A 16225-nucleotide genomic window follows, 5' to 3' on the forward strand; every position below is an offset into this window, starting at 1 on the left:
TATGACCACTATTATAATATGGAATACATGTATGCCTTTAGTAAAGTGTTACCATATTCATTTCTTCTGAAATTACTCCTTTATAATAACTCTCCTTTTCACAGATATCCCAAAAGTTGCATACATTTGCCAATGTAAAGTATGTCTATGATGCATTTGATCAGCGTATCCGCATCAAAGAGAGAGGCACCTATGACAACACAACATTCCATTATGATGCACTCCTATTTTACAAAGAGGTAAAAACAAAATAACAACAACACAACAAGCCACAAACTATTCTCCAGAAGAATCAATTATAACCTTTTGTCAAGAATTGCTTTTGGACCCAAAAGCGGACAGACTCAGAAACATACTTTTAACAGGACTAAATCCCACATAGCAAAACCTATGCAGACTGGTCTGGCCCAAATGCCGTTTTCGTTCCGGCAGTCTGGCAGACCTCCGGCAGAATATCACTCCGGCAAGTGGTATGTGGACCGGATGTGAGCCAGGTCTGACAATGACGGCACCGGTTACATGATGGCAAGCCGCATATGGGCCGAGTATAGATTGGGTTCATTTGGCCCACATTAGGCATTTTTGTATCTGGCCCACAGGTGTTTTGGGTTCATTTGGCCCACGTTAGGCATTTTTGTATCTGGCCCACACTTGTTTTGGGTTCATTTGGCCCACGTTAGACATTTTTGTATCTGGCACACATGTGTTTTGGGTTCATTTGGCCCACATTGGGCATTTTTGTATCTGGCCCACAGGTGTTTTGGGTTCATTTGGCCCACGTTAGGCATTTTACAATCTGGCCCACAGGTGTTTTGGGTTCATTTGGCCCACGTTAGGCATTTTTGTATCTGGCCCACATGTATTTTGTGTTCATTTGGCCCACATTGGGCATTTTTGTATCTGGTCCACAGGTGTTTTGGGTTCATTTGGCCCACATTAGACATTTTTGTATCTGGCCCACAGGTGATCTGGGTTCATTTGGCCCACATTGGGCATTTTTGTATCTGGCCCACAGGTGTTTTGGGTTAATTTGGCCCACATTAGGCATTTTTGTATCTGGCCCACACTTGTTTTGGGTTCATTTGGCCCACGTTAGACATTTTTGTATCTGGCACACATGTGTTTTGGGTTCATTTGGCCCACATTGGGCATTTTTGTATCTGGCCCACAGGTGTTTTGGGTTCATTTGGCCCACGTTAGGCATTTTACAATCTGGCCCACAGGTGTTTTGGGTTCATTTGGCCCACGTTAGGCATTTTTGTATCTGGCCCACATGTATTTTGTGTTCATTTGGCCCACATTGGGCATTTTTGTATCTGGTCCACAGGTGTTTTGGGTTCATTTGGCCCACATTAGACATTTTTGTATCTGGCCCACATGTGTTCTGGGTTCATTTGGCCCACATTGGGCATTTTTGTATCTGGCCCACAGGTGTTTTGGGTTCATTTGGCCCACGTTATGCATTTTTGTATCTGGACCACATGTGTTTTGGGTTCATTTCATTTATCATTTTTGTATCTGGCACACAGGTTAGCCTTACTTCTATCTGGCCTGCATGTGTTTATGGGCTTATTTGGCCCAGATTAGCCTTATAATTAACAAGCCCTAAAGGGCGATCTCGCGCACATGGGTGCATGCACATGAGCCCTTGCACATGGGCGTTTTGGCATGTATACCCTTCTGCTGAGCTGGTTGAGTCACACTGTGATGTCAAAACAGGTCAGCTATATCCATATATGGGGTCTTTTTGGCTTGGATGTGTTGAATCCTAAATGGTAAATGGTGCATTTATATGGCACCTTTTTTATCCAAGTCCCTTGGATTAAAAAGGCTGCAAGGCAGCAACCTGCGTACCAGGAGCAATAAGGTTCAGAGTCTTGCTCAAGGACTCTTCGACATGTGGACCTTGAAAGTGTATTCTCCGGGGTGGGTAACCTCTCAGCACCCCACCCACACTGTAAAATAGACTATTTTGAGCAGAAAACAAACCATGCCATGTCGGAACTACCATGTCATGTCGGAACTCAGCACACTACCACTGAAAGTCAATGGGGATGTGCTAAGAGTTCTGACACTTTCCGACATTGAAGGACGCATAAGAACCTTTGTTTATGTGAGTAGCGACGTAGTTTAGTTTATTTTGACTACAGTTTAGCGCCCGTAGCGCGGTGCCTCGCACGGTCCGTTTTTTTGTCATGCCGGAACCGGCTTGCCATAAGTGAGCCAGATCTGGGCCAGATCTGTTTGCCAGATTTGGCTGTGTTTTGGATGTGGATGTCTTTGCTCTTCGCACCATGGCAACCTCTTCCATCCCCTCCTGGGGGGCACCCACGATCCTGCCCGCCCCCCCAAACCCTCTGAGCCTTCTGAGTGAAAAGAGCTTGCTCTTTCTTCTGCTGTGCAGTGCATTGGCATCATCGGACCAGTCAAGCGAGCTGTTTAGGTGCACGCCCAGGAATTTGTAGCTGTCCACCAGCTCCACCGACTCTCCTTTGATGATGCTGGGTACTGGTGGGACCTTTCCTGCTTCTTCGGGGATCCACCGGCATCTCCTTAGTCTTGCCGGGGTTGAGTGGGAGGTGGCCCACCTCGCTCCATTGCACAAAGCCGTTCACCACGAATGTAACGTGGATAATGCAGCAAAGTGAATGGCAGTGATGACAAACACTCCTGAAGAAGAAACAGTAGTGCAGACACTCTCCAATGGAACTGTACGTGGAACTGATACTCACATGCACTTGCCAGTATCCTGAACATCAGCTGTACATGAGCTAAGCAACAAAGTCCTTATGAAAATATGTAATTCTTATACTCCAAAACGGCACTGCAACACGGCTGTCTCTGTAAAAAATGACACATGACTCTGAGTTTGAACACCTGTTCCATAACAGGCTTTGAGAACCCACACATGTGGGACTGGACTCCTGATTGGCTGTCAACTATGAATAAATCAAAACTCAAAACCCTCCTTTGAGGGGTTTCCACATGGGTCTGTAACTCAGACAGACTCCAGCATGTAATGGTTTGACATCCTGTAATATTGTTTTAAATACCGGGGTCCCACAGGGTGTCTTGCCACATTCTCTTCTCCATAAACACAAACAAAATCACATGCAATAACAATGGACTGTCATTCTTTAAATATGCAGGTGACAAGCGCTCTCTGACCACTTGTGGACATGCATGGTTCTCCCTGAAGCTGAGTGTCAGTATAAGACCCAAAAGCGCATGTTCCTCCTGAGGAGTCTGAATGATTTTAATAACAAGGACAGTTTAACAGTATTGAATCAGTTCTCACATTCAACACATCACAAAAAAAGTTAAAAACAACAACTCACAAGAATCATTAAACAATAAAGCTACCGAAATCACCCACCACACCAATATGTGTCTCTACATGCAGTAAAAAGTAAGGCAGATCATCAAGGACCCTTCAAACTGGGTTGAGGGGGTTCCAGGGGTCCCCAGTTAAATGACATGACAGAGCCTTTTACTCTGTTATAAGTAAAAGGCCTGTGTTCAAATTGTTACTTGAGTAAAAGTACAAAAGTATTGGCATCAAAATACTTAAAGTATCAATAGTAAAAGTACTAAAATGTTTGAAAATAGCAGATCTACAAGCTCACAACACGGCGCCAATGCAACACGTTGTGAGCTTGTAGATCTGCTATTTTCATTATAATTTATATCTGCAAAGTAACTAAGTATAAAGTTTTCAAATAATTGTAGTGGAGTAAAAGTACATTATTTGTCTCTAAGTTGTAGTGGAGTAGAAGTAAAAGTATTGAGAATGGGAAATACTCCAGTAAAAAAAAAATACCTAAAAATGTTACTTTAGTACAGTGAGTAAATACACTTATTCACTTTACACCACTGTGATCTACAAGCTCACAACACGTCGCTTTGTGACGCGTTGTGAGCTTGTAGATCTGCTATTTCCAAAGGATTTTATACACATGATAACTTGTAAAATGGGACATTGTGCATAATGAGTACTTTTACTTTGAGTACTGAAGTATATTTTGATGCCAAAAAATGAAAACCCTCCTACTCTATTCCCATTGCCTGAGAGACAAGAGCCTGCGGTGATTGGTCGTGATGGTTTCCCTGACAACCGATAAAACCTGCGCTCATTGGTCGTCCCTCAGAACACACCCCCGTGTCCTGTGCTCTCATTGGTTGCATGACTCCAGCGCATGGGATAACCACCTCAGCAGGAAAACCAGCGGGCAAATTGATTACTGTCTAATCTGCAGCAGCTGTGACTGAGATTGTCTGTGGGAGACGTCGACAGAACACAGAACAGCAAAAAGAGGTATGTTTAATTTATGCATTTATAATTATTTAGATCACGTCTGAACATTAATGGTTGAGAAATAAAGTTGTGACTCAACATATGCTGCACATAATGTAAGATTCTGTTGGTTAGTTAGCCTGTAGTGTAACAGGTATTTCCTTGTAAACACAAACCGTTTGTTTGGACGTTTTAAAAGACAACATGCTATTAAAACCAAAGTATCTTGCCTTTTGTATATAGAATACATAGGTGTGTGGCCTTTTCTACTGTTTATCATGAAGTTGCCTCAATAATCTATATTTATTTTACTTATATTGCAGGGCTTTGTAGGCCAGGGGGGACTTTTAATAAGCAAGTCAAAGGTAAGGTTCCATTGGTACACTCTTGAGTTACTGACACGTAAGGGTCCATTTGGTTCCATTTGTACACTGTGAGTGTACACATGTAACCAAATGGACCCTGACAGGTCTGTAACTGACAGTATACATGGAACCAAATGGACCCTTACAGATCTGTAAGAGTTACAGACCTGTACGGGTCCATTTGGTTCCATTTGTACACTCACAGTTACAGATATGTAAGGGTCCATTTGGTTACATGTGTACACAGTTACAGATATGTAAGGGTCCATTTGGTTACATGTGTACACTCACAGTTACAGATATGTAAGGGTCCATTTGGTTCCATTGGTACTCTCAGAGTTAAAGGCCTGTAAGGGTCCATTTGGAATCTTGAGGGTCCCTGCTGAACCCCACCTGAGAACCACTGTACATTTAATGTGTTGGTTCTTAAAGTGGGTTTCTAGAGATGGTTCCTCCAGGTGTAAATACACTTCTCTTGTGGGGTTCCTTGGCGCACAACCTTTTCAAATCTGAAGCCAAATACAATTGACATGGAAATCTTTGAGAACCACTGATATGATATAGCTACTTATAACTTATTTTAAGGTGAATTGTAATATGACAACTGTAAACATAATTAGAGTTTGAATATACTGTATTGTTAGTTAATCAAACATTTCTTTCTTTGCAGGGCTGTGATTGTCATTGGTTGTATGACTCCAGCGCATGGGAGAAGTTCATTACTGTCTGATCAGCAGCTGTTATTTTCACAGCAAGTAAGTTCAATCTGGTTGATTCTGTTGCATCTCTGCGCTATCTTTTTCCTTGGTGTGCTAATAATCGTTCAAACAAGGCATATATATCATCAAAGACGTATTTGACTATCTGTCAGGACTTATCTAACTTGACTGCGTGACTCATTTACGCTGCACCGCACACACACCGCGTTTAGATGCGAGTGAGCAACAGGCATGCTGTCACTGAAATATGGACCGTGGTGACAAACGCTCTAAAGTGTGGCTTCACTATAGCCTTAGATCAAGACTATCGTATATGTATTTTATCAAATCTGACTTTTACTTTCGTATCTACGAGAGTCTTAGTGACCACACCCCCAGTTTGCCCTGAAATGTCACCGGTAAAACCTGGAGCTGTATGTCTCCAAACATGTAGAAATGCAAAACATAAGGTGCTTGCCCCAAATGTTAAGTAGGTGTCCAGAGTATTTGTGCAATGTATTAGTTCATATTTTTCAATAAAGAAGTGCTTTAATCCCATCTGTGGCCGAACGCCATTCCCCCCCCTCGTTTACTTCCTATTTACATGTAAATTGTGTAATTCCGGCTTTCACTAGATGCGCCACGTCACTACCGCCGATCTACAAGCTCACTGCCTTTTTAAAAAGGAGGAAAAAAATTAAAACGTGCAGCTCACTGTATAATCCACAAATGAATCGACTGTTGGAATAAAGGCGAGGATGTTACTCTATTCATTAAATGTCTTAAATTGACTAAGGCTTAAAAGAATAAAGTTACTTTATTCTTGTGTAAATATGTAGATGCATTGTTGTTTTTTAAAATGTATCTTCTCTCTCTTCCCCTTGCTCCATCTTCTTCCCTTTCTTTATGGAAATACACCCACTGTTTTACACCTGCAAACCTGTGATGTGATAAAGCTTTTCTCATTCTCATAGGTGTTGAACCAAATCTGCTGCCATTAGCTGATACCCAATCCCTAGAAAACCTGGAGGAGCGGCTACAAAATAGCCCCGACCTCAAAATCCAACTGGTAAGAATTTCAGTTCTACTCGGGGAAGACACACACACAAAACCCTTTTTGTTTGTTGTTTAATGCTAACCCTTATCTTAAATTGGCTTCTAACAGCTTTGCTGGGACATACAATATAGAATTGAGAAGCTAATTTAGTCAATCATGAAGGAACACTGCTATTCTATAGCTACTGCTATTTTTTAAAGAATTGTGCAGTAAGTGATTTTGTTTATTAAAAGATAAACATATCTATATTCGGATGGCAATAATTACTATGAAGTGTTCAGTAACAGGGGTCTCCCTGTCTCTCCAGGTGTTTAGTAAACAGAACATGCATGTTATGGTCAGATACCAATGTTATCCAATGAGAGATGACTCATACAGGATAAACAAGTGAAATTGGAAATGATGACACAAAGAAGTGAGCAGTAGCAGTACTCCAAGTCTTTCGGGTGACTGAACTCATTTCGGCTGCTTGTACCTGTGACCTTATGCTTTTGGTCATGACCCACACTTCAGCACAGAGCACATCATCCTTAGTTCCAAATTCTTGTTCTAAACAAAATTGATTTATTTTCCCTTACTGTTTTATTTACCGTTGCACTGAGAATTAAGACACATTACTAAAGAAACATTCTCATGATTGCTTTGATTTCAGGTCTCCAGCGTCAGGTGGAGGTGGGGGCAGAAGAGGCCGAGACAGGGGGTTCTCAAACAGCTCCAATGCAGAGTGAGTCTTGTCTAGAAAGATGGTGTGTTTACATTGATACAGTTCATTCTGGAATAGGGGTCTTGTCTGGCCATTAATAACTGAGCTTAAATTATCTTAAATTCCAAGTTCTTCTTCTAAACAATATGGATTTGTTTTTTCTTTTTTTTCCCTCCAGTTTTCCTTACTGCATTTTATTTTATTTATTTATTTTTTTTACCGTTGCACCGAGAATCAAGCCCCATGACTAAAGAAACATTCTGATGTTTGCTTTGATTTCAGGTCTCCAGCGTCAGGTGGAGGTGGGGGCAGAAGAGACCGAGACAGGGGGTTCTCAAACAGCTCCAATGCAGAGTGAGTCTTGTCTAGAAAGATGGGGTGTTGGGGTGTTTACGTACAGTCAGTCCGGAAAGTATTCAGAATCCTTCACTTTTCCTACATTTTCTTATGTTACAGCCCTATGAAAAAAGTATTTTTGAATATGTTTCCACAAGTTTGGCTCACATATTTTTGGGTAGTTTTGACCATTCCTTTTTGCAGAACAGCTGCAATATATGCCAGCTTATGTTCAGCTAAACAAAGTAACGTTTTAATTCAAATATCAACTTTAACGATCGGACCAACATCTAGGCTAAACATGTCACGTTTGATCTCTTCGCAGAGCATCAGTAGAATAATAAGTGGCTGAGCTCATCAGTATTAGTGTTGGGTCGATAGTCAAACTAGGCTATAGATTTTAAGATATAATGTCAAATGATTGAATAAATCTAAGATAGTCTAATTGATACTGTACAGTATCAGCGGCGCTATAGACAAATTGTTTCAAACAGGCTGTTTTAGAAACAATTTTACATCAAGTTGTGCAGATGTGAAGGCGAAATATATTGAACTTGCAACGAAAATGAGAAAATCAGATTGATCAGAATAAGAGTAATTAGAGGGGTGTGTTCTAAAATAATAGCCTACTCTACACTGAAGGTATGATAATGACTGCGCGTGCATGAGGACTCCAGTCTTTGAGCTCATGACAAAACACAAAGGTTGCATTCGTTCAGAAAATAATGTTTGATACGAGCTGTCCAGAAGGCTCTCATCCACTGCAATGTATTCACTGAACTTCTGGTAGACGTTATGCCACCGAAAGTGTCATGGCGCATCTCTATGGACGCAACCACGTGATGTATGACACTTCCTTATGAGATTTTCCTTGACGGCTACAAGGAAGTAACACGGAAGTATCCATTATTGTTTTACAATGGGCGGCGACACTACAGGCCAATCAAAGCCTTGTTTTTCCAGGGACTTCTGGGGTTGTTTCTTCAGTGCACTCAGGGCATGGTGCTGCAGCACATCAAGCGCACCGTAGATTCTGTCATGTGACGGGAAAGACCCGCGGTGATTGGCCAGTTTCTCCAAGAAACAAAAATGCCGACCATGTATGCTAATTACTGAGAATGTCCATCGGCCATTGCCGGATGAGGCATCTAGGTATTTATATCTATGCTTGTACCTGTGACCTTGTGCTTTTGGTCATGACCACATCTCATCTTTAGTTCCAAATTCTTGTTCTAAACAAAATGGATTTATTTTTCCTTACTGCGGTTTTATTTACCGTTGCACTGATAATTAAGACACATTACTGAAGAAACATTCTTATGATTGCTTTGATTTCAGGGCTTCAGCGTCAGGTGGAGGTGGGGGCAGAAGAGACAGAGACAGGCGCATGTGAAGGAGCTCCAATGCAGAGTGAGTCTTGTCTAGAAAGACATGGTGTGTTTACGTAGATACAGTTAGTTCTGGGATGGGGTCACGGCTCCAGACGTAACTTTTTCACTGGTGCCACTTAACTTTTCAGTAGGTAGCGCCACCAAAAATTACTTACCCCCCCCCCCCCCCCCCATATAGCCTACAGTATGTAGGAATTGTGTTTTAATATACTACTTAAGATGTCTGCCAATATTGATAATACGGTGTACCATCACTAGCTTAAGTTTTTAAGTGCTTTATTTATAAAGTACATACAAAGTTCTTTTTACATAGAAAAATAAATACTCCTGGGAAGAGGAAGAGGAAGAAATCGTTATTTACCCAGGGTTCGGACTAAGTTGCAGTAACTTATTTCTTGCCAGACCCTGCAGGATTGTTAATCACCCGGTGATTTTCATACCTAGTGTCGTGTTGGGGAGTCGAACTGGGAACCTCTCGGTAACAAGCCTGACCCTCTTAACCACTAGGTCACTGCATCCCTTGGGTATACAAGCCTAAATAATAAATTCACTTTGATGCTGCGTTTTCCCCCCTCTTTTCTTACACAGGTTTTTATTTATTTACTATTTTACCAATAATTAAGCCACTTGACTAAAGAACAACATTCTTATGTTTGCTTTGATTTCAGGACTCGGATCTCATCAGTTCTGTTCTGGCAATGGCCAGAACAGCATCTACAACAGCCTCGTGGAGGAGGTCTGCCATCTCTGCGTGAACCTTGGTTCTGAGGGAGGTGCGAGCTACGTGGATGAGGGTCTCCTGGTACAGTTCTTTGTGACTCACAGTTGTCACATCGGAAATGTATAATGGACATGATGAGATTTGTTGACTCGGAACGTCAAATTCTGTGAGTTAAATTTTGGCGAGGGAGGACCGTCACTTCAGCAAAAAAGCACTACTTTTTTTTCCAGTTTACAGTTTCTTGTTAACTGCATTGTTCACATATTCCAAATGTTGACTGCATTGTTCATACACGCATTTGCCTCACATGGTTTGCAGTTTAATAATTAAAAAGCAGAAAACTTTTATGCTTGTTTTTATTTTATCTTAGTCAATCATAGCCTGTGTATGGCATTTAGTATGGCTTGATTAAAGGAGAGAGCCTGACTAAAGCACAACCCCCCCTAAATAAGACCTTTGTCACACCCCATCTTAACTTCTACAGTTGACTTTTTTCATAGGTGCTCCTGTTCTGAGATCTTGCCACACCTTCACCCCTAAAATGGGGCATTTGCCCTCCGCTAGTGTGTGCTTAATTCTTGATCTCCAAACTTTTTTTTTTTCCTTCATGGATCATCTATTTACCACTTACTGACATGTTAGGATCAGTTTTTTTGGCCCTTCATACCTGCCATTGATGCAGAATGGATCAGTATTTGCTGCTTTCTACAGGGCGATCCTTCTTCAATCACCGATTATTCTACTGATCCATTCTGCATCAATGGCAGTTCAGTTGGGACAAAAACGGATCCTGACATGTCAGCAGGTGGTAAATAAATGATCTGTGAAGAAAAAAATAAGTTTGGAGAAAGAGAAATGGGCACAATAGCTGATGGCAATTGTCTCTTTAGGGTTGAAGGTATGGCAAGATCTCAGAACAGGAGCATCTATGAAAAGTCAACTGTAGAATGGGGTGTGACAAAGGTCTAATTTGGGGGGGGGGGGGGGGTAGTCAGGATCTCCTTTCAGGATTGACAGCTTTGGGCCAGAACATTATGTCCACAGCTGGCCCTGTCCTGGCAAATGTATGGGCCAGCTGTGGGCACAGTGTTCTGGCCCTATGCTGGTGACCCATATCTGGGCCAATTATGGACACATTGTTCTGGGCTAGTTCTGGCCAACCATGCCTAGGCCAAGTATGGACACAGTGCTCTGGCCCTGTGCTGGCCAACCATGTCTGGGCCAGCTGTGGAAACACTATTCAGGCCCTGTGCTGGTGACCCATGTCTGGGCCAGCTGTGGAAACACTGTTCAGGCCCTGTTCTGGCGACCCATGTTTGGGCCAGCAGTGGAAACACTGTTCTGGCTCATCACTGGGTCAGCACAGTGTGGCCCTTTACAGCTGGCCCATGCACGGTTCATGTATGTCTGAGCTTCTGGCAAACCGATCTGGCGCCAGACCAGGGGGTATAGACCATTGCTCCGAGTGGGCCATGACAAAGAGCATGATCCGGGCCATAACTTTGCCAGGTCTTTTTTGCTATGTTCTGGCTCATCACTGGGTCAGCACAGTGTGGCCCTTTACAGCTGGCCCATATACGGTTCATGTATGTCTGAGCTTTTGGCAAACCAATCTGGCGCCAGACCAGGGGGTATAGACCATTGCTCCGAGTGGGCCATGACAAACAGCATGATCCGGGCCATAACTTTGCCAGGTCTTTTTTGCTATGTGGGATGTAGAGTCTACAGTTCAGAATAAAGTCAACTGTTCAGCGAATGAAAATCAAAACCGGGAAATCTTACAAATAAACAGACAGAAAACCTAGGCAGATGAGCAGAGAAGCAAAGATGAAGGCAAGGCAAGGCAAGTGTATTTGTATACTGTAGCACATTTCAACAACAAGGCAATTAAATGTGCTTTACATAAACATTAAGCAAAAGAAACACATTATAAAGGGACAATAGGATACAATAAAAACAAAGGAAGTACAAATAAAACTAAAATTAAAAAAGGCAGGTGCAAACAGGAAGGTTATTTAGCAGAGATTTAAAAGAGCAGAGTTGCAGCAGACCTGAAGTTTTTTGGGAGTTTTTTCCCCCCAGATATGTGATGCATAAAAACTAAATGGTGCTTCTCCACGTTTAGTTTAGCAGACCTTTCCCAGCTGACCTGAGGTCTGTATAGGTTCATGATATCGCACAAGATCAAAGAGCCTCAATGTCCTTTGGTCAGTGCCTTTTTATGTTATTTGTGGACCATCACACAAGATCAGAAAAGTATTTTGGCTCTAAAGAAACCACTCAAAGCTTTATAGACCGACAGTAGTACATGATTCTTTGACATACAGGAAACAGTGTAAAGATTTAAGAACTGGAGTGTGCTCCACTTCCTTGGTATTGGTAAGGACTGGAGCAGCAGCGTTCCATTCTGCAAATCAACTTCTGTTGATTTGCTGAATGGAACAGAGCACATGATTACAATGTGTATGGGAGCACAAGTAAAAGCAGGGTTTAAATAGCAGTTTAATCATTAGCAGAATGCTGTACAGGAGTGAGAGTCCAGTCCAGTCTTGATTGGTTGGATTGGAATGAGCTGATGAGCGGGATTGAAATAACAGGAAGGGACCAAGAAACACATGGTAGGAGTAAAACAATAAACACACGCACAACCACTCACTCACACACACCTCTCCTGAGCTATAGACACACAGACAAAACACACATACCAAAATCCTTACAAAATGTTTTAATGTAACCATGGCTGCCTGTTTCATTGTCCAGCAGCAAATAAACAAGGATGAGTTGAAGGATAGAAAAGAAAGCAGAATATTGTGCAACATAGCATGGAAGCTATGTCCATATTACTATTTATTCTTTATACAATTCAGCAGGGTTCAACACGGCAGGGTCTTGAACTGAATGTTTTATTGTGTCACACCAAAGGTATTGAGTCATGTGGTAGGGTTTATGACTTTGAATGTTGACTGTAAAATGAACACTCAGGGTGGACGAATTAAGTGCTCCAATTTTTTATTACTGTGGTAAAAGTTGCAATACCACTATATTACACCGTTATCATTTCACAACTTCCTCTTCTGTATCTATTCATAGCATGTTGTGTATGTGATCAACGAACACAACCGCACATGTGTCAAGCAGCCGCTGAAGGGGAACTTCCACCCCATGGAGATCCCCCAGAATGCCACTCTGCTGGGCACAGAGTTCATTGGCAGTTCCTCCAACCCTCTGGAAGGATTGTATGTTTCTACTTGGACAGGAGAGTTTCCAGAGGAGAAGGGTAATCAATCCCTATCATAGCAGAAATAGGAGTTGAATATGGAATAGATTCAGGAATGTGTTCTTAATTGAGCTGTCTGATTTAATATATTAATCTATCTATCTATCTATCTATCTATCTATCTATCTATCTATCTATCTATCTATCTATCTATCTATCTATCTATCTATCTAGTGATGTAACATTGCTCCAAACTGAAAGGAACTGAAAAGCTGAAAATAGTATTTATAATATATATATGTATTTATTTAGCTAGTTAGTCAGTTAGTTATTTTTATCACTGTAGTTATTGTATTGTTCTAATTCTGCAGCCGAGTACCAAACCACATTCACTATGTTTGGATGTATTCCTGTGATGACTGCCTACCACACTGATCGTACAGGATGGACCGCCATCAGGTTAGTATACGTCCAGTATATGCACACACTCCACACTTAAAATGTATTTCTGCCCCTTGCGCTCCGCGCAGGTCGAGTCTTAATATAAACAAGGTCATGTGACATGTTGGCCACCTGTGCGTCCTGGCCACATTTGATAGCCTACCCGGCCTATTAATCTTCTTAATCTTCTCGCTACCTGGTGTGCATCGCGGGTAAGTATTGCTCCAGAGATTCCGTGCATCGGTTCTGTGGTTTTGCAGGCTCAAGGAGAGTAAGACACTATTGTTGGTTGGTGTGTTGACATCCTGCCTGTGACTATTGTTGAGAGCGCAATGTATTGCCTTCCTAAGGCTGTGGTTGTCAAACTATCTCCACCTCTCCTTTTCTGTCTGGAGGATTTTCGATACCAGCTACACACGCTGTCTTACGCAGAGTGTTAGTAATTCCTCCATGCGCTGGGTGTCGGACGCGTGCTGCGGGTTGCCCACAACACTCGCCTGATTTACCTGGCTATGATAGATTACTTGATTTAATTCCCCCCAAAAAAGAATATATACACAATAAAATAAATAAGGGGTTGGTGAAAGGGCCTACTCTGTGTGGAGTTTGCATGTTCTCCCCGTGTCTCCTAGGGTAGTTAATACCCTCACAAAAACATGTAGTAATCCTGGTCACTATACTGCCTCCCCCTGGTCAGCCGGGGCGCCTGATGGAGGAGAAGGGAACTGGTTGGAATAACGTGTTCCTTCCACGCGCTATGTCCAACCAGGGAAACTCCCCCCTGTCGGGTGATAAGAAGCGGCCTGCTTGCTCCTCATGCATTGAAGGAGGCATGAGCTTCAGCTTGGGCTCTCCCCAGGCTGGCAGAGGGTAGGTAGTGCCCAGGATTACATAGGCAATTGGCACTGGGTGAAAAAATGTGGGTTACAAAATTGTGGGATAAAAATTATAAAAAAATAAATAAATAAGTAAATAATAATAACGTTACTGGGGGTTCCTGACGTGTTCTGTGACTGCACAGTTCTCACTGGGACTGCCTAGTTAAACACTTGATTGACATTTACTTTACTTAGTCTGACTGTTTAGCTACTGTTCTTATTGTTGAAGGTGAAGTGCTGGACGTTCTAGTTAGCGCTCTATTGGCTACACAATTTGCGCGGGTAAGTCCGACATCCCATTACTCCGACTACGTGGCTTTGTGTGAGGTTAGGGTTAGTGTTAGGGTTAGGGATAGGCTTAGTAATGGGGCGAGTCGGACCAACGCCGGAATAATGTGACGTCGGAAACAATGACACAGCACCGTTTGCACTCAGATTCCCTAGCCTGATAAGCTAAAAGCAAGCCACTTTAGTCTGACTGATTAGCTACACTGTAATCATCATTACTGACTCGTTCTGTGAGAGTTCTCAATAATAGAAATAAACAGACTTTGAAAGGAGCATATATTGTTCTTTAACATTGTTCTCATATAGACTTGTTTTTGACTATTTTCATGAATGATTATATAATAAAATTGGGACCATAATACTCTGAAAAGACCCATATTCTATTACAGATCAAAACACGAGCGCACATGGACCTACACATATTTGAGTTGTTCCATTCAATTATTGAATTGATAACTATCAGTTATCAATTCAATAATTGACATTGTTTTATAAAAGAAAGGATTTTTTTTCATTCCAGGTTCTATGACAACGTGCTTGGTATTGAGAACCCTGATGATCTTTACCCCCCGTCCTACTGTCAAGACCCTGAACAACAGACACACCACAAGCAGGAGCCTGCTGACTTTTATAGTCTGTTAACACACTGAAAGCTCACATTTAGCTTCAATGCAAACACACGTGTACCTTCTCAATGAGATCCTAATAAAAAGAAAAGATTGCACTACTTATTTCAATGTATTTATTTGTATTTAAGTGTCACCTGCAGCTGTATGAGCCATATGTAGAAGTACTGTAATACAAACTGTACAAGCAAACAGGACTTCTGCAATGTCAAAACAGGTCTGTGGAATGATAAAATCATTGTTATTACTATCAGTAAACCTCTGACTGTACTTACGTTGTAGGTTGGATGTATATAGTCAGACAAAGAGAGGGGGACTGTTGAATAGCAGAGTGTTATGCACTACTTTAGTTAAGGCTTTTATAGGAGACATAATGAAAACATGAGAGCCCAGTATGTCCATAGGGGCTGATACACAACTAGAAAAAGTGCTCCTCGGAGCACAGGTCTCCGCCAGGTCAGGTACATTATTCTGGCCTCCTGGTGGCGCTATAATAGGCCAATGTGTAAAGGGTGCCATTTATTCTTAGGTCTTTCACAGAAATCCGACACGGCATTCATGATTTGAGGCATTTTGTTCCAAAAATGTGTTTTGCTAAATTAGACCTGCTGGTGGCGCTATAACAGGCCAATGTGAAAGGGTGGCATTTCTTCCTCGGCCTAGTGGGAATGTGCGTGTGAAATATCACGGAAATCGCAAGCTGCGTGCATAGTTTGAGGTTTTTTGTTCAAAACGGACCAATCCTGCAAACTTTGGAATCCAACCAATGAGGAGCAAATATGGGAAATCGGACAGATCCGTGTTGATCACATGACTATAGAGATACTGTGTACCGATTTGCATGACGTTTGGATAAAATCTGTAGGAGTAATGTGAAAAAAAATGTTTTGCACAAATCGGCCTCCTGGTGGCGCTATAACAAGCCCATGTGAAAATATTGGGTCAGAGGTTCTGAATTGGCATCCAGGGAGTGTGTGTGCACAGTTTCAGAGCGACCGGGCCAACGGTGCCGGAGATTAGCTGCTAACACACAGACAGGACGGACACACGGACGGACGGACGGACGGACGGACGGAGGGTAAAACATACTCTCTCGCCATGCCTTCGGCCTGGCGGTCTCGCCATGCCTTCGGCCTGGCGGAGACAATAAAAGACTATGAAGCATATTTATTCTCATAAGTCATACACAGGTCTCTATCAAGTTATGTCC

The 16225-nt window shown here is 42.2% G+C and overlaps 1 protein-coding gene across 1 annotated transcript; it reads left to right on the forward strand.

The window, feature by feature from the left end:
• Nucleotides 1-4259: 4259 nt before the first annotated feature.
• On the forward strand, nt 4260-9799 carry LOC311050387 (uncharacterized protein). Its single transcript, XM_084064453.1, has 8 exons — nt 4260-4315; nt 4618-4659; nt 5330-5414; nt 6332-6426; nt 7067-7138; nt 7400-7471; nt 8792-8863; nt 9513-9799. The coding sequence occupies exons 5-8, from the start codon at nt 7132-7134 to the stop codon at nt 9689-9691; spliced, it is 330 nt and encodes a 109-aa protein (XP_083920579.1). The 5' UTR covers nt 4260-4315; nt 4618-4659; nt 5330-5414; nt 6332-6426; nt 7067-7131; the 3' UTR covers nt 9692-9799.
• The last annotated feature ends 6426 nt before the right edge of the window (nt 9800-16225 follow it).

The sequence above is a fragment of the Gymnoscopelus microlampas genome (genome assembly GCF_963454915.1).
Source record: "Gymnoscopelus microlampas genome assembly, chromosome: 1".
NCBI lineage: Eukaryota > Metazoa > Chordata > Actinopteri > Myctophiformes > Myctophidae > Gymnoscopelus > Gymnoscopelus microlampas.

What these genes read in the sequence shown, in the direction of transcription:
- LOC311050387 (XM_084064453.1), top strand. An exon ending in TCAAACAGCTCCAATGCAGA is followed by an intron (nt 7,472 to 8,791) that starts GTGAGTCTTGTC and finishes CTTTGATTTCAG; the next exon opens with GGCTTCAGCGTCAGGTGGAG. An exon ending in TGAAGGAGCTCCAATGCAGA is followed by an intron (nt 8,864 to 9,512) that starts GTGAGTCTTGTC and finishes CTTTGATTTCAG; the next exon opens with GACTCGGATCTCATCAGTTC.